Source organism: Procambarus clarkii, chromosome 37 (genome assembly GCF_040958095.1).
Source record: "Procambarus clarkii isolate CNS0578487 chromosome 37, FALCON_Pclarkii_2.0, whole genome shotgun sequence".
Lineage (NCBI taxonomy): Eukaryota > Metazoa > Arthropoda > Malacostraca > Decapoda > Cambaridae > Procambarus > Procambarus clarkii.
Genome location: NC_091186.1, coordinates 10,941,785 through 10,967,129, shown reverse-complemented (window position 1 = coordinate 10,967,129; position 25,345 = coordinate 10,941,785). Strand labels below are relative to the sequence as shown.

At 42.4% G+C, this 25,345-nt stretch overlaps 2 protein-coding genes across 2 annotated transcripts in view; both read right to left on the bottom strand.

Annotated features, from left to right (window-relative positions):
* The window catches only part of LOC123765798 (peptidyl-prolyl cis-trans isomerase B), a 15,683-nt gene extending 9,237 nt beyond the window's left edge, over nt 1-6,446 (bottom strand). The window contains exons 1-3 of the mRNA XM_069337443.1: nt 5,727-6,446; nt 3,264-3,286; nt 1,167-1,397 (exon numbers count right to left, since the gene is read on the bottom strand). Of these exons, the coding sequence (XP_069193544.1) occupies nt 1,167-1,397; nt 3,264-3,286; nt 5,727-5,878 (406 nt within the window). The 5' untranslated portion in view covers nt 5,879-6,446. The remainder of the gene's footprint in view (nt 1-1,166; nt 1,398-3,263; nt 3,287-5,726) is intronic.
* A 1,788-nt stretch (nt 6,447-8,234) lies between these two features.
* Nucleotides 8,235-23,979, bottom strand: LOC123765796 (tubulin polyglutamylase ttll-5). Its single transcript, XM_069337442.1, has 8 exons — nt 23,812-23,979; nt 19,736-19,839; nt 18,684-18,796; nt 18,160-18,284; nt 17,567-17,724; nt 13,011-13,129; nt 12,112-12,281; nt 8,235-10,254 (listed from the first exon to the last, which is right to left on the bottom strand). Exons 1-8 carry the CDS (start codon nt 23,977-23,979, stop codon nt 9,247-9,249), a joined length of 1,965 nt encoding a protein of 654 aa, XP_069193543.1. The 3' UTR covers nt 8,235-9,246.
* Nucleotides 23,980-25,345: the final 1,366 nt, after the last annotated feature.

Here is a 25,345-nt window from a genome sequence, read left to right as displayed (position 1 = left end):
AATGAAATTAGGCGGCGGAAACAGAAGGCCAGACACAGGATACAGAATGGGAGATGAAGTACTTCATGAAACGGACAGAGAGAAAGATCTAAGGGTTGATATCACACCAAACCTGTCTCCTGAAGCCCACATAAAAAGAATTACGTCTGTGGCATATGCGAGGCTGGCTAACATCAGAACAGCATTCAGGAACCTGTGTAAGGAACCATTCAGAATCTTGTATACCACATATGTAAGACCAATCCTGGAGTATGCAGCCCCAGCATGGAGCCCGTACCTTGTCAAGCACAAGACGAAGCTGGAAAAATTTCAGAGGTATGCCACTAGACTAGTCCCAGAACTAAGAGGCATGAGTTACGAGGAAAGGCTGCGAGAGATGCACCTTACGACACTGGAAGACAGAAGAGTAAGGGGAGACATGATCACTACCTACAAAATCCTCAGGGGTATTGACAGGGTAGACAAGGATAAACTCTTCAGCACGGGTGGAACACGAACAAGGGGACACAGGTGGAAACTGAGTACCCAAATGAGCCACAGGGACGTTAGAAAGAACTTTCTCAGTGACAGAGAAGTTAACAGGTGGAATGCATTAGGCAGTGATGTGGTGGAGGCTGACTCCATACACAGTTTACAATGTAGATATGATAGAGCCCAGTAGGCTCAGGAATCTGTACACCTGTTGATTGACAGTTGAGAGGCGGGACCAAAGAGCCAAAGCTCAACCCCAGCAAGCACAATTAGGTGAGTACACACACACACACACACACACTCTCTCAACTCAATTATCCACACCTGAGAACCAGTACTACCAACCCCCTCCCTTCCCCCTAGACCCAGGACTACCAACCCCCCACCCTTCCCCTAGACCCAGGACTACCAACCCCCACCCTTCCCTAGACCCAGGACTACCAACCTCCTCCCTTCCCTAGACCCAGAACTACCAACCCCCACCCTTCCCCTAGACCCAGGACTACCAACCCCCACCCTTTCCCCTAGACCCAGGACTACCAACCCCCACCCTTCCCCCTAGACCCAGGACTACCAACCCCCCACCCTTCCCCTTAGACCCAGGACTACCAACCCCCCACTCTTCCCCTAGACCCAGAACTACCAACCCCACCCTTCCCCTAGACCCAGGACTACCAACCCCCATACCTGCTTACCTTGCACCATGAAGTTCTTGATGACCCTGTGGAAGACGGAACCCCTGTAGGAGTAGCCCTTGTAGCCCTTGGTGGCGAAGGCGACGAAGTTGGCGACGGTGCGCGGGACCACCTCGCCGAAGAGGCCGAAGACCATCTCTCCGAGGCGCCGCCCGTCCTGACTTACCTCGAAGTACACCTCTTCCGTCACCTTGAACTCTCGGCTCTCCTGGACCGGGTGAGATGAGGGAGCTTAGGTGAGTTTGGTGAGCTTAGGTGAACTAACGTTAGTGAGGGGAAGTAATTGATGAATATTGAAGAGGTTTTGAGAGCTTTTCTTTACAAAGGGAGAGTTTGACGAGTATAGGCGAGTTTAACAAGCATAGCTAAGTTGACAATGAGCTATATAGGTGTATATTAAAGCTTTAGGAGTTACGTGAGAAATGAAAGCTTAAGTTCAGATGTTAGGAGAGGTCTGAGGGTGGTAAAGTAAGCTTTACCAAACACTGAGCGAGCAGCAACCATGGGAGCCATGATGGATCAAGCTTGCTGTGATGGTAGGTCCCTAAACCCCATGGCAATGTTCGGGGTGGAGTTGTGGCAAGACTGTGGCTTGTTGTGCAAGAGGAGAGGTTGGTGAGTGGCCAGGTGGTACCCTCAGGTTATGACGCTTCTCGTGGGGGCTAAACCGTTACATTTTGTACGGAGTGGTAATAGAGCGCGCCCTGTGACCTTACTGGGATCTCCAGACAAGCCTACAGTATATATATATATAATACAGGCATCCTGTCCCCGACAATAGAAGGTGTTATATTGTGTGAGGATTTCGGTATTCGGTAAATTCGGTAAAGCAGCGTTTTCCTCTCACATTGTTTAGAATGTGTTAAGATCTTTATTTGACAAGATGGTGGCATCATGTAGTTATATCTCTTTCCCCTTCTATTTACCTGCCTATTCCTTCTCTCCTTCCCTCCACCCTTGTTGTTATTATAGATTCAGCTACTCGGAACAAGTTCCAAGTAGCACGGGCTATGGTGAGCCCGTAACTTACCTGGCACAGGAGCGGGGCAAGTGGCACGGGCTATGGTGAGCCCGTAACTTACCTGGCACAGGAGCGGGGCAAGTGGCACGGGCTATGGTGAGCCCGTAACTTACCTGGCACAGGAGCGGGGCAAGTAGCACGGGCTATGGTGAGCCTGTAGTGGACTCACCTGGCACAGGAGTAGTGTTAACCCCCCTCCCTCCCCCCGTTCGCTCCTAGTTTTATATTCTCGCTCACCTCTCTTCCTCAGTCTTCCCTGTATTCTATTCATTCTTTCCTCACTCCTCTTCCCTCACCTCTTATTGTTTCTTCCTTCCTCTGTCTCCCTTCACACCACCAGACGAAGACCATCAGCAGTAGAAGAGGGGTAGAGAGGACAGAGCAGGAGGACCCATAATCACCACACCAGAAATAAATCTCTCTTTGATATCCCCAGTCAAACTTAATCTGTGTAAACACTCTATGCAACTAAAGGGACCTAATATATGGAACTCACTCCCTAACGAATTGAAAAGCTGTCCAAATTTTGCCTTATTCAAAAGTAAAACAAAAAAGCACCTAATTTCATCCTCATAGTTTCCTACCTTGTGCTTTAAACTCTCACTGTATCTTGTACTGCTACCCACTCCCCCAATATATATGTGTGTGCCATAACCATACAACTTCACCATTGTAATCACTGCTATCATCTTATATCATGATTATTATATTGAACCTATATTTCACTACAATATACCTAGAAATAATCCTCAAATTATGCTACAATGTACCTCTTGATACTCCTCAAATTATGCTACAATGTACCTCTTGATAATCCTCAAATTATGCTACAATGTACCTCTTGATAATCCTCAAATTATGCTACAATGTACCTCTTGATAATCCTCAAATTATGCTACAATATACCTCTTAATAATCCTCAAATTATGCTACAATATACCTCTTAATAATCCTCAAATTATGCTACAATGTACCTCTTGATAATCCTCAAATTATGCTACAATATACCTCTTGATAATCCTCAAATCTTACTATAACGTACCTACTAATCTTCTTCAAATTTTCTTACAATGTACCAGTTAACATTTTTTCAATTTTCCTAGTAAATACCAACATAAAATTATCTTCCTGATTACACAATGTAACAATTTTTGTTCCTGGAAACTAAATGTTTTTTCTGACAGCCTAGGCCTCCAAGGTGTAGAAAATGGTTGTTAATCCCTTCTGAAGCTTTGCTTTGATGACTCTCACGACAGCTTAGGGAAGAGGTCCTCAAGACCACTTAGTGAAAGGATCAACGCACTGCTCCTCAAGTCGGCCGCTTTCAAACCTCTCCAAGACGTCTCCTCCACGCTGTGACAAAGGTCACAGCAAACCTTGAGAGAACTAACTGTCATTGTCTTCACTCCGAAGGCCCATAAGCGCCCAGAAATAACACTACCCCACTATACCTGCCTGTTGAAGATTCCCGGGGGTTAATGTCCCCGAGGCCCGGTCCCTGCCCCTGCTGTGGTCTGACGCCACCAGAGCAACAGACCAGGAAGAAACACAGTGTGGGGTCACCACTTACCTTCTGTACCCGGAGTCACAGCCACATCGATGCATGGAAAATAAATTGAAAAAATGTGTTAAATACACAAATAACTATTCATTATTATTATTATTATTATATTATTATTATTATTATGCCAGAAATGTTGTGTAATTAATGGGTTTATATAATATACAATTACTGTAACTATACACCACTGTAACTACAGACCACTGTAACTACAGACCACTGTAACTACAGACCACTGTAACTACACACCACTGTAACTACAGACCACTGTAACTACAGACCACTGTAACTACAGACCACTGTAACCACAGATCACTGTAACTACAGACCACTGTAACTACACACCACTGTAACTACACACCACTGTAACTATACACTACTGTAACTACACACCACTGTAACTACTGCCTTTCTAAGTCTGATACACAAACTATTATTATTATTATTATTAGTTATTATATAGGTTATTAGAGTGGGTAACCGGCATTGCCCGGGTGCTGTCTGCAACAGCTCCCACTTGTGTGTGCAACATTGAGCGAGTTATGGATTCTGACCCCGAGGTCCATCTCTGCTACACCCAGCTGCAAGGTTGTGCTGATCTGGTATTTGTGATGTGAGGTGTTGTCACCCGCATGGAAGGTCTTGATGCCTCGCTACTAAAAACCATCTTGTTTGATAAATTTCCACTGGTGATTCAACTTAACGAGGAAATCCAAACTTTTTAGCCAATATTTACCTGAATTTACCCGAAGGGGCCACTAATACTTAATAACAATGCTACAATGTACCTCTTGATAATCCTCAAATCTTACTATAACGTACCTACTAATCTTCTTCAAATTTTCTTACAATGTACCAGTTAACATTTTTTTCAATTTTCCTAGTAAATACCAACATAAAATTATCTTCCTGATTACACAATGTAAAAATTTTTGTTCCTGGAAACTAAATGTTTTTTTCTGACAGCCTAGGCCTCCAAAGTGGAAGCAAAGCCGTGGGCTTTGACAAGAAGCCGACGGCTTGGCAAACTCCCCCTACCCCCCATTTGCCCTGATGAAATATCTTTGATTTTTAGGTTGCAGTCCGGTTGTTAAAACACCAAACACCACTCTCTGTTGAGTTATATTGATCCTGCAGGACTATCCTGACCTATGGGTGAGATGCCATAGTGGATGTGCTCGCCTTAAATTGCAAAGAGGTTGTAATATGTTTACCCTATTACCTATTAACTGATAATTAATTACCTGGTTGTAAAGAGGTTTGCCCGAAACGCTATGCGTACTAGTGGCTTTAGGCTACTACTAGTGGTATGTACAAGATCTATCTGTAAATCAATCAGAATGTGTAACTCTGCATCTATGTATGTACTTTTGCTAAATAAATTATTATTATAATATGTGTCCTGGTACCAGGAGGTAGGGCGGGGTAATCGGTTGTCCGGTGGTAAACAGATTGGCGGGTCGTGTTCTAGGGCAAACAGTATAGCAGGGTAAGGATTACCACGAGGTATGGGAAAGGAAACCTCTCGGCCTGCTAGCAGGAGTCAGCATTAGTCCTGTGTAAACAAAATATAAAGAGGATACGGCAAGTCGTTCTAAGGCCGTTGGCACCAGCACAAACCTGTCACCAGGGAAGGCTGGCCACAGACCAGACAATCACCAGGGAAGACTGGCCACAGACCAGACAATCACCAGGGGACGCTGGCCACAGACCAGACAATCACCAGGGGAGGCTGGCCACAGACCAGACAATCACCAGGGGAGGCTGGCCACAGACCAGACAATCACCAGGGGAGGCTGGCCACAGACCAGACAATCACCAAGGAAGGCTGGCCCACAGACCAGACCAATCACCAGGGAAGGTTGGCCCACAGACCAGACCAATCACCAGGGAAGGTTGGCCCACAGACCAGACCAATCACCAGGGAAGGCTGGCCACGGACTAGGCTGCGGAGGCACAAAAACTTTGGAGAGTCTACAGGTAAAATAAACAGTTGCATACCACTACAACACTTGGTGTACTCACCATCAGGTGGGTGCCCACCACGTACAGCGACACCACTGTGATAGGGATGGAAATAACAATCATGAAGACCTTTAATAAGGAGACGTTGGGAAGTCTGGTCGCCATGTTGGAGCGGAGCTTGGCCCCGGACCCACTATATATATTTTCACACTGCTGACGCCCGGGGGACCTCTGTGAGGCCTCGCCTGCTGTGCCGCCGGCACACTGCACCTCCGGTATAGTCTCCTTCGCCAGAAATTGTTGGTTGTAAACCAAGTAAAATTTGAGAGAAATTTGAACTTTACACAAGCCAGCTCTATAACCCCCGTCCTAGGCTTCAGGGGTTTCTATAAGCACTGGTTTTGAGGAGTTAAGTTTGCGTGCAATTTTGCATTAGCTGGTCAGCAGGCTGCAATGATTCTTTAGGTAGATGAGTATGTTGAGTGGTCCTCAGACAGGCAGACAGAGCGGGCGACGTCCTCCCTCGCCTGTGACCAGCACACAACTAACTCCCTCTTCCCACTTTCTATTAAATACAACTTTCTCTCTCCTCTTCCACAGTCCCTAATTTTCTTCCATCTCCAACTGATAAATATAACAAATATTGCTCTCCTTAGCATTTATATCACAATGAATATCATTTACACTGCACTTCAAGATAATATGATGAGAGTGGTAGCGGTGAAGTGTGGGAGGCGGCGGAGAGGGGGCAGCACCGGCTGGGGCCACTACTCTAAGGCTTCACTGATGCAACAAAGGCTCCCACTTGCAGCAACTCAACATTATACTTGTATTGATTTACTCACAGTTCTCTAGCCATTTTGATACTGATTTGGTGTTGGGCTTAAGGCCTGTCAACATCTGGAGGGCTATTGAAGCCTATCAACCTCGAGGGTTATTATGGCCTATCAACTTCTGGAGGGTTATTGAAGCCTATCAACCACATGCGGGTTATTCAGCTCTTCAACCTCTGGAGGGTTATTATATCCTGAGGGGCCACTGAGACTCTAGTGGCCTCAACGAGGACAGGAAGCCGTTAACTTGTCAAATGTCCTCCCGTTTGCCCTTATGATTTTTTTCCAGTTTGATTTTAAAAGTTAACAGTTTGGCCATTTACGGTTTGGACGGGTAAGCGGTTCCATGGGTTTATAACACTGTGAGTGAAAAAACATCTGTTCTCAGTCCTATCCCTGGAAACACAAACCGTAACTGTCTCTATTTTCCGCTTGTTACAACTTGTAATAAAGTTGTTGCATCTTGGCTTAACGTGTTTATGACGTATTAGAACGTTGTTACAACTTGTTATATTGGTTGTTATAACTGGTTAGGTGGTGTTAAAACTTGTTCGAACGTTGTACCAACGTCGTAGTTTCGATGTGTGTCACTGTGGCTTGTTGAGCTTGAAACCGTTGTTCCTTGTTTGCGTTACATCTGACCTTTGGAAGAAATCGGCCGCGTCAACATCCTATAAACTGTTCAGTATTTTGCAAGTTTCAGTGAGATCTGCTCTGTAATGCCAGAGTTACACAACTGAATCACGTTTAAAAGTTCCACCGGGCAAGATGGTATTTCCGATATATACTGTAGTCAATCTAGGGTTATGATCTGATAACAAATCTGTTACAATAGATGACCTTCCCTAGTGGGTCTTGCAGACGTTCTTGTACAATATTTCACTACAAGGCTGCCATGCGCACATTATAGTGGGCTGCTGGGTAACACAGAGGGACGCTCTGGTAACTTCATACAATGATGTTATGTGTTTGGGGGGGGGGGAGTCACTGAGATGTGAGCAAATGTTTGTAAGGCAAATGCTCCTATAGCGGGGATGGCCTGTATTGTATTGTCTTGCCATTTACTGCTACAGTGGCTACAAATTCAATGGGTTTATAACCCTGTGGGTGAAAAAGCATCCGTTTTCTGTCCTACATTGTGGCTTGTTGAGCTCAAAGCTGTTGCCCACTGCATGTGTTACATATGACCTTTTAAAGGATTGTTCTGGATTAATGTCTTCCAACTTGTTCAGTATTTTAATGATCTTCATGAGATCAGCCCTGTCGTGTCTGGTTTGTAGCGGTGTTAGTCCTTTGACCCTCAACGGTTCCTCGTATGACAATTGTTTTAGTTCTGAGCTGATTTTTGTCACTCTTCGTTGACTCTTCAGCTGTTATATTCTTTCGAAGGTGAGGAATTATTATATTGATAAGGCATACATCTGCGGTGACCCATGATGGTGGTGCATGCCTGCTCCAAAGATGTTCTCTGTCATAACTTATAGGGCGAGCTGAGCAGTAAATTTTATTTACTTATATATATACAATTCTTGTATTCTTATAAGAACAGACGGTTCAATCATAACATTCAGCACATGGTAATTCAAACTCTGTTATTATATGACAATCTCCGCATAATTTATGTTGACACATCTACTTTAAAAAAATATATATTTTTGTGAGCATATGGAAGGGTAATAAGACACACATTAGTAATAAAAACAAGAATATTATTAATATCCGAGATGGCAACACCTCCAACAAGGGGGGGGGGGGAAATGTTGCCATATTGTACAGAAAACTCCCTCGAGTTATGACCAGACAGAAAAATAGATCCTTGAGAGAAAACTGGTCAAGTTTGTGGGGGAGACTAGTGCGGATATGAACGAGTGCTGACTAGCAGGCAAACTGGGTCTACAAGCAAAGAATGAAAATATATAAAGGCACAAAGATGCTCATCTTATTTCTGAAATGACGAGTTGCAAGTTGTGGAGATTTTTGGCAGTGAAGGTTCTGAGGTGAGGAAGCTACCATCTACATATCTACCGTCTACCACCTGCGGAGTACAGGAAACACTATACCAGGGTTCTTAGCTGGGGGATCCATACACATTTGGGGTATGAGACTTTATCTCTGAACAATAAACAAATTATTCCATGTTTGGGTTAAACAAAAATAACAACAAAACTCTCATTAGTGAGAAAATCAACTGAAGCTCTAAAGTGACTCGAACCCAAGATCACGGCACCGCCAGCCTCAACCACTGTACCACCCTGACTTGTGGTAGTACAAAGGCTATGACAAGTGGCAGAGTTTGCGGCTCGCAGTACCTTGGCTGCGGGTTGGAGTCACCTCAGAGCCCCACTTGATATTCTCACTGATATATATCACGTTGCTGCGATTTATCTGTGTAACCCCATTAGTTGTAGCTAGCTTTTGTTTGTAAATTGCCAGTTTTCTGTAAATGTGATAAAAATCTTTATTATATTCTTTCAGCTGTACTACTCCTAGCTATTCATAAGTAAAATTGACTTATTGACATTTATTGAAGTCCTACCTGATAGTACCTGATTGTACTTGGCGGTAGTGATGATTTTAACAGTCTGGCAAAGGGGGGTATAAGGACATATTGGCTAATATACTGTGAGTTGGGGGACATATTAGGTAATCTGTAATCATAAAAAGGTTAAGAACTCCTGGTTTATACTATGGCACACTGGGTTAGGTTTTTGGTCTCCATATGATGCTGTCTCTCCATAACATCTTCTGCATGAGAGCATCTAGGTAGTCGTCGGAGGCTGTGGGGTTGTCCCTGAAGACCTTCTCGCAGGCTCGCTTGTACTTGTGCAGCTCTGTCACCAGTGTCTTGGTGTACATGGGGTCTTTACTGGCGTGTAACGTCGCCGCGTTGTAAGGGAAAGTCCTCACCCAGTCCCCGCACCTCGCTGGGCACCGTTGGGGGCCCCGACCTCCTTCACCTCGGCGGGATGAGTTCGGCCGACTGCGGCCTGCTAGATCCAGCACCTGGTTCTCTCGGCTGTTATTGGCCAGGGGTATGTAGTTCCTGCTGGTTTGATTGTTGATGAACTGACGACGCACGCGCTGGAATGTTGTGTTGAAGGTGAGAGGCACGAAGGTGTCTAGACTGAGTTCCTCCGGCACGAGGGGGTCGTGAGGGACGCCTGACAAGGAGGAGATGGACCGCCTCCTGCGAGTCGCTCCTGTGCGACCTGATGCTGGCACACCTTTTGCGTTAGGGATCCTATGGGAGTCTTTCCTGCTGGCGACACGATAGTTCTCAATGCTGCAGGTGCCTAGTAAGGCCCGGTGGACGTCTCGGGGTGTGTTGGGTGTTCTCAGTTCTCCGCTGCCCTCCTCACAGTCCTCACACACACTGCTCCGAGGCTTCCTTCCTCTCATATGTGGCCGGAACACCTGAAAACTCTCCATGAGTCTGCTGTACTGCTTCAGATCCAAGGCACTGAAGATATCGTGGTTGAGGATGGCGACTTCTCTCTCACTATCCTTCTTCTGCTTCTCACGGGCTAGGAAGATGAGGACAGGTGGTCTGAGCCCTCGTCCCAAGGGCTCAGCCACCTTGGGCGGTCCCAGCAGGTCAAAGAGGTGGTGAAGCAGCGGCTTTTTGACCACACGGTCGACATCACAGTCGTAGCTCAGTGATGGGCAACGGTTCACCTCCAGCAGTGATGGTGTCAGTGTGTCATCCACCTGTAAAGTAATACTGGCTTACTGTCACCGCAGACTGACACGAGTGGAAAGATAAAATGACACACAGAGAAGTAAAAGAACATATACAAACAAAGAAATATAAAGAATCAAACACACAAAAAAGTATTAAGAAACACTCAAACATAGACAATAGGATCGAAAGAATCAAACGTACCAAAAAGATCGAAAGACAGACAAGCATAGATGATGGAGAGATAGAGACACAAATGACAAAACTGAGACAGTCAACATTGACAGCCTAAACACAACAAACAAATCAGTACAAAAGAAAAAAAAGGGACAAAGAAACAAACAAATGAACACGCTCCAAAGATGAATCAGGTTTAGGGTGGTGCAGGAGCAGGTTGGAGGTGAAATACGGCACCAGACTGTGAAACAGAGCGCCGAGGAAGTATTGACACTGAACGCAAGCTGCAGAGGCTCCACCAGCGCCACCTGATAAGAGCCGACAGTATTTGCCATAAGATATCAACCAAGAAAGAGTCAGCAAACAAAGGAGAGCGTCACCTGCTCCGAAACTGAAGAAGAACAATGTAAGGAAAGGAAGTGGTGAAAGGAGTATTATTAAGAAACCTTATATTGCTGCCTCGAGGAAGCCCGCAGGTTTTCTGCCTCACAGGAAGCCTCCATCATCCATGTTTTGAAACTTTTTGATCATTTGTTTACATTGTTGGGCGGTTCATGAGACTTTGATCCATTCTTTAGCCAGCTGTGGTCTGTTTTGTCTTGCTGACTTTCTAGGTGCCATCCTTGATGATGGCATAAATATGGCTGTCACTGCTCCCTGTGCCTCTGTGAGGGGTGAGGCCGGGTTCTAGCTCTTGGTCCCTGGTAGGCCAGATAGAACGCTATCAGTGATAGCATTCTCTATCATGGTTCCCTATCAGTGACAGTAGCTTCAGGGACCCACAAGGGGCTCCCACAGAACAAGGTGGTACTTTAACTCTCATACTGCTTGAATATCTGTTATAAACTTTCTTCTGTCTTTAATTCCTATATGCAATTTTACGCACCTAGTTAATTATATATATCCCTCAGGGGTCAACAGAGGAATCATTCGCTCTGGGAAGCCAGCCATTGCCTGCCCATCTTGAAAATAAATTGAGATCCGGTGGATGTGATGATATGACTATATTCACGAGGCACACAAAATGACTGACTCACACACTCCGACTGACTAACTGGCATCTCCAGGGAATGTTGAAATTTGGATTTTTTTTATTCTGGAAAAAACCACCGATGGCATAGTAATAGTTAATGGCACTACATGAGATAGTAATGCCGTGATTGACTGCAGTTCGATCACAGGAAGAAAGTGACGCACTCTTCAAGAAGATCACAGGAAGAAAGTGATGCACTCTTCAAGAAAAGTTCAAACATAATCCGTTGTGAGATGTTAGAAATGTTTCTCATTCATAACAGGTTTAGCGACTGGATTAATGAGCATTTGGCAACCCGTCCTCGACTCAAGTCCATTCCCTCCAGCGGTCGACCCCACAGACGCATTCATAAATTTTAACATGCTGTTCATTCAAAACGGGAATTTTCTCAAATATAAATAAATATTAAATTATATTAGCATATTGTGCATATATAGGCGTAGGTTAGGTTAGGTGTTTAGGTTCTGTTGGCGATTTGTATTTGTAGTACGTGGGTGAAGCATTTATAGCGTTGTGCTTCGAACAAAATTCGTCAGTGAAGCACTTGTTCCGGAAATGTTCGAACGAAATCAGTTGTGAGTCGTGTGTAAACCTTTTTCATTCATAAAGAGCGGGTTTGGCGGGTGCATGGAATCACTTTTGGGTCTGTGTTTGGCGGACGGGCTGCGACACTCACCAGGATATCGAAGCCGTAGAGCTCGAAGCAGTTGTGATGGTGTGGAACATGGCCGACCTGTGTGAGGAGTGTAAGGGAGACCAACACACACACCCGCTGCCACAATAACCAGTCCTTCTGACCGCTCCCACTAAGGTACCGACGAAGCTCTCCCATCGTCCACTTACACCCTGAGACGGGAACGATTATATAGCTACAAAATTATGCAAATTATACGCAATTCATGTTAATGTAATCATTTATTTCTCAGAGTAAAACGCTAGAACATAAGCATTGCAGAAACATGTTGAGTTTATCAGCAAAATCTAACTAAAGAAGCATTGTTTATTTAGGAAAATAATCAAGAAGTTATTTAAGGATTATATATTATTAGCCACACCTTCAATCTGATCATATTAATTTTTACTTAAGCTCTTAACTATAAAAAATAAGCCATTTAGACTAAAGCTGGTGATAAAATCTCGTCTCCTTAGTCATGAATATAAGGTAGATTTATTTCAAGTTAGATTAGGATAGAATTAATTTTTATACAAACGAAACATTTAGGAATAGCTGAAGTTATCTGCACTAGGTTTATTAGGTAATGTTAATTAGCTTTATATTGGGTTAATTAATTAAGAATAATGTTATATATAGATATGGTTTGTTTAGACTGAATATTCTAATGAATTAAAAAAAAGTTAGTTTGTAACTTAAGGTAATTTTGTTATGAATTTACGAGCACTAGGTTAGGATTTAGGTGATTTTTTTCAGACTATTTATTTCTTGTTTTCTTTACGGTAGACTAAACTAAGTTAGATAAAGCTGCTGTAATAAACGATTTAGGTTAAGGTTAGATTAAGTTAGGTCGAGGGTTGATTTAGCGAAGGTGTATGGCGAGGCTGGAGGCGGGCACTGACCAGCACCGACTCTCTCCTTCTCTATCCTGTAGCCCGGAGCGAGCTTGTTGAGAGACGTGTTGGTGAGGTGACTGAAGATGTTGTCAAGAGCCGCCAAGCTGTACTTCTCGGTCCCGAACCTGTGAGACCCGTTCACTGCATTCAAACATTTTATTCGGAAAAAAAGAACAGAAGAAAATTAAATATAAAAAGTCAAATATTTCATGTTAATTATAATTTACAGAGAATGTCACAATAAATAAATAACCCAACATATGTATACGGTGTATGAAATGAGAGTGAAAGTGTTTCAGTCTGTTATGGACCATTATGAAGTTAGTTATGTTAGGTTAGGTTGGGTTATGTTAGCCTGATTTCATGCCTTTCTTTCCTACTTACCCTCTCACCTCCTCTCATCTTATATGGGCTCCCTTTCCCACTCCTGCTTGTGAGGAGTAACTCTACGGGCTCACCATAGCCCGTGCTACATGCACATTTCGTTCTGAGTAAATAAATCTAAAGCAACAACCACTCCTGCTTTGTCACAACTAGATAAGGGTCCAGGATGACCAACCACTCCTGCTTTGTCACAACTAGATAAGGGTCCAGGATGACCAACCACTCCTGCTTTGTCACAACTAGATAAGGGTCCAGGATGACCAACCACTCCTGCTTTGTCACAACTAGATAAGGGTCCAGGATGACCAACCACTCCTGCTTTGTCACAACTAGATAAGGGTCCAGGATGACCAACCACTCCTGCTTTGTCACAACTAGATAAGGGTCCACGATGACCAAAATCTCATCTCTTTCATTGACCCATTTTATTAAAATTTACAAGAACTTTAATGATCGGTGTTAGCTACATTTATTTAGCCAGTTGTATTGTAAGTATGTTTACACTGTGGTCTACATGTTTACACTGTGGTCTACATGTTTACACTGTGGTCTACATGTTTACACTGTGGTCTACATGTTTACACTGTGGTCTACATTGTTCTTAATCCTAAAAAATTAAATATGCACCACATGCCCAAATATACAGACACATGAGGATTAAATAAAAACTTTCCAATATATGAATATGTTACGAGCTATATATGTTAGTAGTTACGAGTGACAATGTTATTAAACAAAAAATTTCAGTCCAACAAGTCCCCAGGACCGGATTATTTGTCAGGATTCCTAAAGAATGTAAACATGAGCTGAGTCCTTGGCTTGGATATTTAATTAATCATTAGTCAAGACGAGTACTGAATTCATGGAGGGTTGCTAATGTGGTGCTCTCTTTGAAGAAAGGAGAGAAAGATCACATGCTGTCAGCCAGTGAAATTGAAATTGAAATTGAAATAAGTTTATTGAGGTAAAATACACACAAAGGGATGAGGTAGCTCAAGCTATTCTCACCCCGTCAGCCAGTTAGCTTAACATCTATTGTGGGAAGATTGTTTGATTTAATAATTGCAAAAGCCATCCATACACGTCTTGAAAAACACAGATTAATAAAGATTAAAACAGATTAATAAAGATTAAAACACAGATTAATAAAGATTAAAACACAGATTAATGAATGGTGAATTCACCACTTTCTGAAAGTTGCACAACAGGTAGGGGCAGCAGACAAAAAAGTTAACCAAACCCTTGGAATAATCAGGTATACCTCTGACTTTAAGAAAAGAAAGTAGTGATTCAATTGTAAAAAATTCTGGTGTGCCCCCATTTGGATTACTGTATCCAAGTAGGAGACTCGTCTTCAGAAATACGTACAGAATTTCATATTAATTACATTCGGATATTAATTTCAGTTCCTGAAAATTTCAAAGATTTACTCCTTAATTTAACTTTTTCTTTTTGTATGATTCAGAGAAAACATAAAGTAGACATGGGTGACTAAATAAAAATAAAAGACATTCTCGCACTGAATATTTTGAATGAATGTTTCTTGAGCGATGGTACCGTATGTTCCCAAATTCTTCTAACTAATGTTTTTATGTATATTAAAAATGTTATATTGGTAATTTTAGACATTTAAAAGCTGAACCACATATTCTTAAATTTTAGAAAGGTGAAAAAAACGTCATATAACTTCAGCAGCACTGTAAGGGTTAAAATCTGTGACATGTAGTATGCCTATGCCAGTACTTATCATAGCATTTTGTTAAACTATGTGACATAACTTTCCGTTTAAGTTTCTTGAACAAGACAACATCATAAAGTAAAATTAACACTAAATATATAGTTTTTAAAATAGTACGCTTAAAAATATATAAGTTTTAGAGCCTATGTTCGCAACTTGGTGATATTTCACTTGCTTTGTAAAATACAGAATCTATTTTAACTAATTTCAACATAAATTATTTATCTATTCAATAATTGCATTATATTCCATGACAGACGGAAATTATTAAAATGCTCTTAACAGGTCCTTATCTCCAGATTAATGTTTTGATAGTGGTTACGGGAATCACGGCGCAGTATCTCCTTTATTTAACCAGATATATATTAAGGATTTGTTTAAAGATGGCAGTGTAATACATGGTATATCTGAATATAGCAGAAGAATAGATGGCATATATGAATATGGCTCTGGGATTTACATGAATTTATCTGAGGGCTACTATCTCTTTAGTGGCCTCGACGAGGACAGGAAGCTGGCAGCTTGTCAAAAGTCTCCCATTTGACCTGATGATTTTATCTATTTGAATCTTAAATTGTTGCAGTGTTTTCGCCTTTACAGCTTCAGCGGGTAGGCGGTTCCATGGGTTCATGATCTTGTGGGTGAGTAAGCATCTCATGTTTTCTACATTGTGGCTTGATGTGATTAAAACTGTTGCTCTTTGTTCCTATTATATCTAACATTATTAAGAAGTGATCTGGATCAATATCCAGACCACTTTTTCCATATTAAACATAAATATAAAAAAATCCAGTTTTTCATTATATTACAAGTTTCGATGAGATGAGACTTGTCATGTCTGGTTTGTAGTATTGTTAGCCCTGTGGCCCTCACCTGTTCCTAGTGAGATTCGACCTAGTTGTCGTGGCATGAGATCGACCTGGTATGAGAATTTTTGTCGCCCGGTGTTGAACTTTCTCCGAAGCACCTATGTCTTTCTGAAGATGAGGTCTCCATGCTTGGATACAACGGTCCACGTGGGCACACTAAAGGTGTATACAGTTGAATAACTTCCTGCTTTTCCCTGAATTCAAAGTTATGTCTGACTATTTCTAGGGTTCGGCTGGCTTTATTTACTGCCGCTCTCACTATGCTGTGCAACTTTCAGTGAATGGTGGATTCTAACTCCAAGGTCTTTTTATTCATTAATCTGCTGCAATATAATGTTGTTAATTTGGGAGTGTAGCGTGGGTTGTTATGCCCTACATACAAGGTCTTGCATTTGTCGATATTAAAAAGCATTTGCCAGTCTTCTGACACATTTGTAGAGTTCATGTAGATCTCTCGGTAAAGTCTCAATATCCTTCTCTCTTCCCACTTTACCATAGATCTTTGTGTCATCTGCAAATCTGATGATGTGGTTTGTAATATTCTCAACTGTCTTGATGTATATGACAAAAAGTGTTGGCCCCAAAATGGATCCCTGTGGCACCCCACTTATCACATTTCTCCAGTCAGATTCATTCCCATTAAGGACAACGCCGTTCTTTTGTTTTTACCATTGTTCTATCCATGGCATATTCATGACAAGACATATCTTAATATGACAGTGGCACACATGGTATATCGATGACAAGACATATCTTAATATGACAGTGGCACACATGGTATATCGATGACAAGACATATCTTAATATGACAGTGGCACACATGGTATATCGATGACAAGACATATCTTAATATGACAGTGGCACACATGGTATATCGATGACAAGACATATCTTAATATGACAGTGGCACACATGGTATATCGATGACAAGACATATCTTAATATGACAGTGGCACACATGGTATATCGATGACAAGACATATCTTAATATGACAGTGGCGCACATGGTATATTGATTATATGTCAGTGGAATACTTGACATATCCGAACATGCTAGTAGTTATGTTTGTTCTAAACGACAGTAGGTCAGTCCACTCTGCCAGAAACACTATGCGTGTTAGTGGCTTGACGAGACTGTAAGAACACCAGTGTTATGTTCTCTCACAAACATATTGTAACTTCTTGTATATAAATAAAGTGATGCCATTAGTTTATATGATATACACAAATATGGTTGTGGTATACTCGAAGATGGCGTAAAGTAGCCAAAGATATCAGATGACATACCTGGAGATGGTGCAGAATACCTCGAGAGACCAGAGACATACCCAAAAAAGACACTAACTGGCGCCCAACCACTTGGACTGGACGGTAGAGCGACGGTCTCGCTTCTTGCAGGTCGGCGTTCAATCCTCGACCGTCCAAGTGGTTGCGCTCCATTCCTTTCCTCCGTCCTATCCTAAATCCTTATACCGTCCAAGTGCTATAGTCATAATGACTCAATGCTTTCTCCTATAAGTATAATACTGTGGTTAAGTGTAGTGCCAGAGAGCAGGGTGCACACGACCTACCTGACGATGCCCTCGGTGTACATGTAGACGGTGAGGGGGAGGAAGGAGGTGACGAGGACGTACAGCCTCACGTCACACTTGTAGCCGCCCACCAGCAAGGGGTTGTGGATGTACCGCTGGGCCACGGCGCTCGACGTGTAGCTCAGGTCGTGCAGGTCCTGTCGTACACGCCATGTCTAATTACCATCTTATTGATTATTTACAGTTTGTATTGTTCTTATTATTTAGACGGAAAAAGTCACAATAACGTGGTTGAAACCTAGAACCCAACTCACCCTTCGGAAAGGAAATTGACGACGTTTTGCTCCATCGTGGAGTTCTTGTCAAGTCCTGAATTTACGTGAGGCCATCTTTAGTGGCCTCATCTGGAATAAGAAGCCCTAAGGGCTACCATCTCTAGTGGCCCCGACAAGAACAGGAAGCCGGCGGCTTGTCAGAGGTCCCTCCATTAACGTTGTACCCACCAAAGGGCTTAGGTGGGGTGAGCCGGGACGTTAATAAGACTCATCAACACCACCTCTAGTCCTGTACTCACGCCATAAGGACGTCCTGTTACTCTGACCATAAGGCTACTAGAAACCGCTCTTACTCACCTGGAAGATGGAGATCCCTCTGCCCTGTGAGCTACCAATAGGTTTACAGATCCATATGTTGTGTGGTGGCGAGTCTTCACTGGCCTGTCCCGGCGTCTGACCCGTCGCGGGTGACCCCGGGAGACCTGACGCCGGGTAAGCGGGTGCCACACCAAGGCGGATTGCAGGAGAACGGGAACTAATTAGCTTGGGTTTACGAACTCATAAATACTTTTATTTTACATTAAGGTTTAAACAACGTTTTAATATTTTATACTACCTAGATAACTCTAATTTTACATATGATAAATTATATATATTTTAAGATTTTGTCATTACAAATTACTTGATATTTTTAAAACTATTCAAGAATTAATATAAATTGGTTAGGTTATATTCAGTGAATTATCATTCATATTGTTTACAGTAAACAGTTTACGGATATCTGAAGTTAATGTAAGGGATAAAACTTTATAAAGGTTAGTTTTCGTAAACAAAATTTGTATTATTATTACATCAACCAGAATGATCACTACATTCAGTACCTGTGTTTCCGGATGGACTCTTGGACCATTGATCTTGCTTGTTATGGTACATGAGTCGTGTGTACTCAGCCACCAGCTTGGTGTACTCGCACGGCAGCAGGTACGTCGCTGGGCTGTCAGGCGAGGCATACATTGAGCCACGCTTGCAACAGATTTAAGGGAGTTTGCAGGATATTTTAGTTACCGATTAAAGAGAACCAATGTTGAAAATAGAAAACTAGCGTCCGTTTTCTTTTATATTGCAATGATTAATGATAAACAATTTTGCTTATTCACGGGATACATATAAATAATTATCAATATTACCTCCATAACTATTATTATTATTTTTTATTTTATTATCCCCTACTATTATTGTTGCTTTTGTTTTCATTATATTTATTTATTAACATACTTGCCACTGTATGGAAGAACGCCATGATCATAAGGGAGTGTTGGTGCTACTCCGAGGATACATTAATCACCTGCGTATTCTTGCCTTCCAAGTTAGCAGTATTATGACCATAGAACTAAGCCAGAACCCACTTAAGGTTCACCATAGCCCGTTCTATTTGGAACTTTGTTCCAGATAGCGATTCTTTAACAAAAACCTAGAAATTGCTGTAACTCAGGATACTACACGTATCCTCCTGGTTAGATAGTGTTTGTGTAACCATTGGACATATTAATTGACGTAATGAATAATTAGATAGTAGAAATTGGTACTTCTCGCTTTATAGCGCCCAGAAAAAATAAAGCTAAAGCCAAATTTAAATATTCCTACGCTCAGTATAGTACTATATAAGCCTCAGATTTTGCATATTATGCTTAAGATGGATAGGATAGGTAAGATTTTATTTATACAAACATAGATACGAAATCTTTTCTGATTTGTCCAAATTAAATTGTACCAAATTCTACTTTCTAATTGTTCCATTACGTCAATAAATGTACGATGGTCCACATAAGTACAACCTGAACAGGAGGACGGGCTGGGATATTAGGGATGGAGATATAGGGACCTAGGCCTCAAGGAAAACGGTCTACAAGGGCCGGATTACGGGTAGACTCACATAAAGTCGAAGACGGAGCCAAAAATGTGCTTCATCTTCTGTAGCGCCCTCGCTAAGCTGTCCTTCTTGCAGAGACCGTTGGCGCGGGGAATGTGGTTGATCACCTGCATGCCAACAACACATAAATTAACTATGCTGGTATTAAATATTTCCGTAAAAAGGATTAATTAAACATTTCTAATCTTAATCTTTGCATGAAACGATGCACGTGATTATAGGGACTTTGATAAAATATGTGAATATCTATGTACAGTTGGGATTCGGCACGTTTCCAATCACCTAATGCATCTGTTCACCTAGTAGAAAATAGGTATCCGGGAGTTAAATTCTTGTGGGATTGCATCCTAGTGGTGGGGTCAGTGTAGGGCTTGGGTGCTCTCAGAGACCTGCAGTATTCACCTAGTGTTCATTTAGTGCATACAGTTGCAAGTTGCCCTTGCAATAGCCCTCACGTTGAGTTACCTAAAGAGCCAACAACAAGATATCGATACGCCAGTGGTTGAAATAATGACACGAAGTAATGATCTGTTCCACTATGATATCGTAATCTTGCACTGGAAACGTTGTCCTGTCCAAATGGCTATCGTTAGAGGGCATAAGATGCTACGAGGTCATACATCAAATTATTTAAATGATGCAAGGCTATGATGCTGCTCTACCCTTGAGATGGTGTCAAGAAATATTTAGTGAGTAAGGGAGTCAGTCGTGTGTAAGAGCAGTACAGGCAAAAGGTATGATTGAAAGTGTAACAAAATGATAGTTTATTACATAAACAACAATATCACCTTTATTCCTTTACCTTAGGAGAGAGTATCACTGGCACAAAAAACTATAGAGTGAGCATTACCAAGCAGGATGATATCGCACGGGGCATCCGGATAACACCAGAATCTGGATTTCCACGAGAATCTGGATAACGCCAGAGTCAGAATTTCAATCAAACTCTTAATATCGTGGTACACATGATCACTATCACCGTTAATGTTTATTTGTGATGTGTTTCTATGTATATATTAACACGTTGTACTGAACGGGGTGAGAATAGCTTGAGCTACCTCATCCCTTTGTGTGTATTTTACCTCAATAAACTTATTTCAATTTCAATTTCAACTATCACCGCTCATATTCATTACAATGGCCGACTTCTTTGCGCTTAAAACATTTTCTGTTATAAAAACAGAAAATGATAATGGTGTCACCATAGACTGTTACAAAAGCTTCCACTGTAGATTTTTATTTATTTCTTAGGGAAGGGCCGAAGAATTGGAACTCATATATCATGATCATCATCGGGTTAGATGTGTACACATGTAGAAGTACCGACCTAGGGTCGGGTATTAGCTCCTAGACCCGCCTTCCAAGCATACATAGCCGAATGTAATGACTGTTTCCATGCTTATCTTATTGTATTTGCATTTAAAATTGTGTATTGGGTAACCGTCAATAATTTTTTGGTCAACTAATTGCATTATTGACAGCGCTAAAACTGAAGAAGTTCTTTCAGATAAGTCTTTAAGTGTGTATAATTCCCATCTTCGCCCCCTCGCTCTGCTAGTGCTAACTTTGAACAATGCTGCCTTATACTTTGTCAATCCTCCTCGAATCTTTTATGTCACTAGAATATGCTGCCTCCTCTCATCCTGCGTGTGGAACTCTAGGTCCCTCAAGTCTTTCCTCAGAGTTCATGCCCATCAGCTCAGGAAGGAGTAGCTGGTTACATATCTTAAAGACCTTTCTTAGTTTTGTTCATCGTACTGCATGCTGGTTTCACGTAGGTTGCAAACAGAGCCCTAAAGATTTCTTTGTTGTATTTTCTGAAGAGTATGTGGACGTTGGCCGGTTAGCATAAACTGCTGACTATATGAACAACTGTCTGGAACGGGTCAGTTGACCCTCCGGACTTGCATTTATTGTTGCGTTCTTGTGTTATTTGTGGCATAGTGAGTGCTTCTGGTAATTGATGTGGGGTTACGTTTTCTCCCAAGTTATTCTCTTTCTTATTTAACGATGCAATAATCTCTTCCCCCCCCCCTCTCCCCCTTTCATCGTATCTTGCTGCACAAGTCGTGTCTCTCCTGTTCCAATCCTAATAACTTTACATTTGGATGGGTTATAGTCTAGCAACCATGTTTCTGAATGTCTCTGGAGGGTGTTGACCTGACCACACACTAGAAAGTGAAGGGACGACGACGTTTCGGTCCGTCCTGGACCATTCTCAAGTCGATGTTCGACTTGCATCGACTTGAGAATGGTCGAGGACGGACCGAAACGTCGTCGTCCCTTCAGTTTCTAGTGTGTGTGGTCTGGTCAACATAGTTCAGCCACGTTATTGCGACTCATCGCCTGCAGTCTGAAGGGTATCCAGACAGCTATACCCTCTGTATGCACTGTATGGCATAGCAGTCCTCCTCAGAGTTGATTTTCTCATTAGTTTTGCATCGTCTGCAAACATCGGTACTGTAACGTTATGTTTGTATTCACCATTGAAACGGAATACATACAATCTGAACTAGTAATGTTTCATTATATTATATTGCCATATTTCTTATAGAGTGTAACCTGGTAACACCGGCCTTATTGTTTTGGTGTCAATTGTACCGTGGCACTGACTACGGTGGCACGGGACACTTGCTGCCACTTGCCACATTGGACTGATGCCACTTACCTTGAGGTGGTTACCTTGAGGTGCTTCCGGGGCTTAGTGTCCCCGCGGCCCGGTCGTCGACCAGGCCTCCTGGTTGCTGGACTGATCAACCAGGCTGTTAGACGCGGCTGCTCGCAGCCTGACGTATGAGTCACAGCCTGGTTGATCAGGTATCCTTTGGAGGTGCTTATCCAGTTCTCTCTTGAACACTGTGAGGGGTCGGCCAGTTATGCCCCTTATGTGTAGCACTTCCAAACACTTTTTTTTTGAGATATATACAAGAGTTGTTACATTCTTGTACAGCCACTAGTACGCGTAGCGTTTCGGGCAAGTCCCTGAAATACGATCCCCTGCCGCGAAGAATCGTTGTTACAACCAAGTACCCATTTTACTGTTGAGTTAAACAGAGGCTACAGTTAAGGAATTGCGCCCAGTAAATCCTCCCCGGCCAGGATACGAACCCATGACATAGCGCTCGCGGAACGCCAGGCGAGTGTCTTACCACTACACCACGGAGACTTCTCCTCCTCGGACCTGTAAAACAGTCCCCCACCACCATTATGAAAAGTTAGGTATTCCAAGATTGTTCAATTTTGGAAACGTTCTTGAGATAATTACTAATATTAATTGACCGCTAATGGGTCATGCGGTCTTCTGAGAAACATTTACACCTCAGTTACTGGTTACTAGAGGTTTATCCCTCAATAGACCTAAGCCAGGCCTATCCCCCTATAGACCTAAGCCACACTTGACCTTAAGACGAGGGCTCCAGTTCCTTAATGTGTTACGGCGCTGCTATCATGCTATAGACAAAGTAGGTGGAGCCGCTTGGGCTCTGTTGTTTATACTCGCGGGGGAGTGTACTGGCCGGGGGACACTCCCTTCACCCCAAACACTGTCTTCATATAGGAAACTCAGGGAGAAAGGGAAGAGTGAGGAGTGAGAGGAGAGAAGGAAGAAGAGGAAGGGAGAGGCAGAAAGGAGAGAGAGAGAGAGAGAGAGAGAGAGAGAGAGAGAGAGAGAGAGAGAGAGAGAGAGAGAGAGAGAGAGAGAGAGAGAGAGAGAGAGAGAGAGAGAGACAGACAGACAGACAGACAGACAGAGATATATAGAGAGAGAGGGGGGGATGGGGGACCCCCAGAAGGTCACCTGGATGCCCCCAAACCCGTCGTGGGGTAGACTCGTGCCTGGACCCCACCTGGACCCCACCTGGACCCCACCTGGACCCCTGGGGCGGTGTTGCGAGCCAATTTCCTCTCTCTCAGGTCATGGCCGTCTACCAGCAACGGCTGAAGCGCCTCAGCGCACCCGTTGGTACCCTCCAAAACTCTCACTTCTCACTGTCACTCTCTGAATCCTGTCTGTTAGGTACTCCCTCACCCAGCACTCTGCCACTACAGGGGTATACTCACCTGGTATCCTGTAGACTCACCTGGTAGGGCTTGAGTCTCCTGTAGACTCCTGGAGGGAAGCCGTGTCTCCACCAGATGTTCCAGGAGGGTCCGGGGCCGCCGCCCCCCTCGTCCGCCCCCTCCGTCGCCCCGTCCCATACTCTCCACCCCCTCTCCACACACACCTGTCGGGGGGCAGGGGCACTCATTTTATATATATATATATATATATATATATATATATATATATATATATATATATATATATATATATATTAGTATATTTTGGTAGCAGTCTTTCCTGTAGACATATATTATTAAATATGACCGAAAAAGTAAGATTAATAATTCTAACACGAATTTTCTCAATCTTTCGTACATTTCTTTTCACTGTTGGAGGTAAATCAAAAATCAATTCTCCAAAATTCATTTTTATTTCTAGTCTGACGCGACACGAGCGCGTTTCGTAAAACTTATTACATTTTCAAAGACTTTAGTTTACAAATACACAACTGAATAAAACTTACGTATCTCCGATTTTATATCTACATTTGAGTGAGGTGGATGGGGTGAGGTGGCATTAATAGGGTATTAATTTCATCAACACAAGACAGAACAAGAGGTGGTATTAATAGGGTATTAATTTCATCAACATAATAATTTGTTGATGAAATTAATACCCTATTAATACCACCTCACCCCATCCACCTCACTCAAATGTAGATATAAAATCGGAGCTGCGTAAGTTTTATTCAGTTGTGTATTTGTAAACTAAAGTCTTTGAAAATGTAATAAGTTTTACGAAACGCGCTCGTGTCGCGTCAGACTAGAAATAAAAATGAATTTTGGAGAATTGATTTTTGATTTACCTCCAACAGTGAAAAGAAATGTACGAAAGATTGAGAAAATTCGTGTTAGAATTATTAATCTTACTTTTTCGGTCATATTTAATAATATATGTCTACAGGAAAGACTGCTACCAAAATATACTAATATATATATATATATATATATATATATATATATATATATATATATATATATATATATATATATATATATATATATTGCTAACCACAGAAAATGTGTATAATAACAGTTCATTCAGGTGGGTTATGGGAAGCTGGAACCAGCGCTCACCAGAGAGGTATAGCCAGCAGCTCTTAACCGCCATGCTACTGACCACCCACAATAAGGAAGCATGTCAAAGATACACAACTGGGGCAGCCAGTTGTGTAGTGGGGCTGCTGATTAGCAGTTTGTTGACGTGCTACGTGATTGGTCGAAATTATTAATTGTCCCAACTGGTGTTTCAAGTAATGATGTAACGAGTACAAATAAAGAAGAGGGGGGGGGGTGGTTGATGGACAATTAACCTTTACTGCCAGCTCACTAAAGATTGTCCTGTTAACTTGGTGACAATCACAGTACGTGGAATTATGTCAACTTTAAACACAGATAGTTTAGGGTTAAGGAAGCACACTAAAAATATCAAATTATCTTGGTTGAACAACCTTGAAGGTCAGTGAACCACTACCAGCACATGGTTCAGCTCTTGTACTGAACACGTCGCAA

What these genes read in the sequence shown, in the direction of transcription:
- LOC123765796 (XM_069337442.1), bottom strand. Translation starts at nt 23,979, where the DNA reads ATGAGTGCCCCTGCCCCCCGACAGGTGTGTGTGGAGAGGGGGTGGAGA. An exon ending in GAGTCCATCCGGAAACACAG is followed by an intron (nt 18,285 to 18,683) that starts GTACTGAATGTA and finishes ACCCGGCGTCAG; the next exon opens with GTCTCCCGGGGTCACCCGCG. An exon ending in TACACCGAGGGCATCGTCAG is followed by an intron (nt 13,130 to 17,566) that starts GTAGGTCGTGTG and finishes CGGGTCTCACAG; the next exon opens with GTTCGGGACCGAGAAGTACA.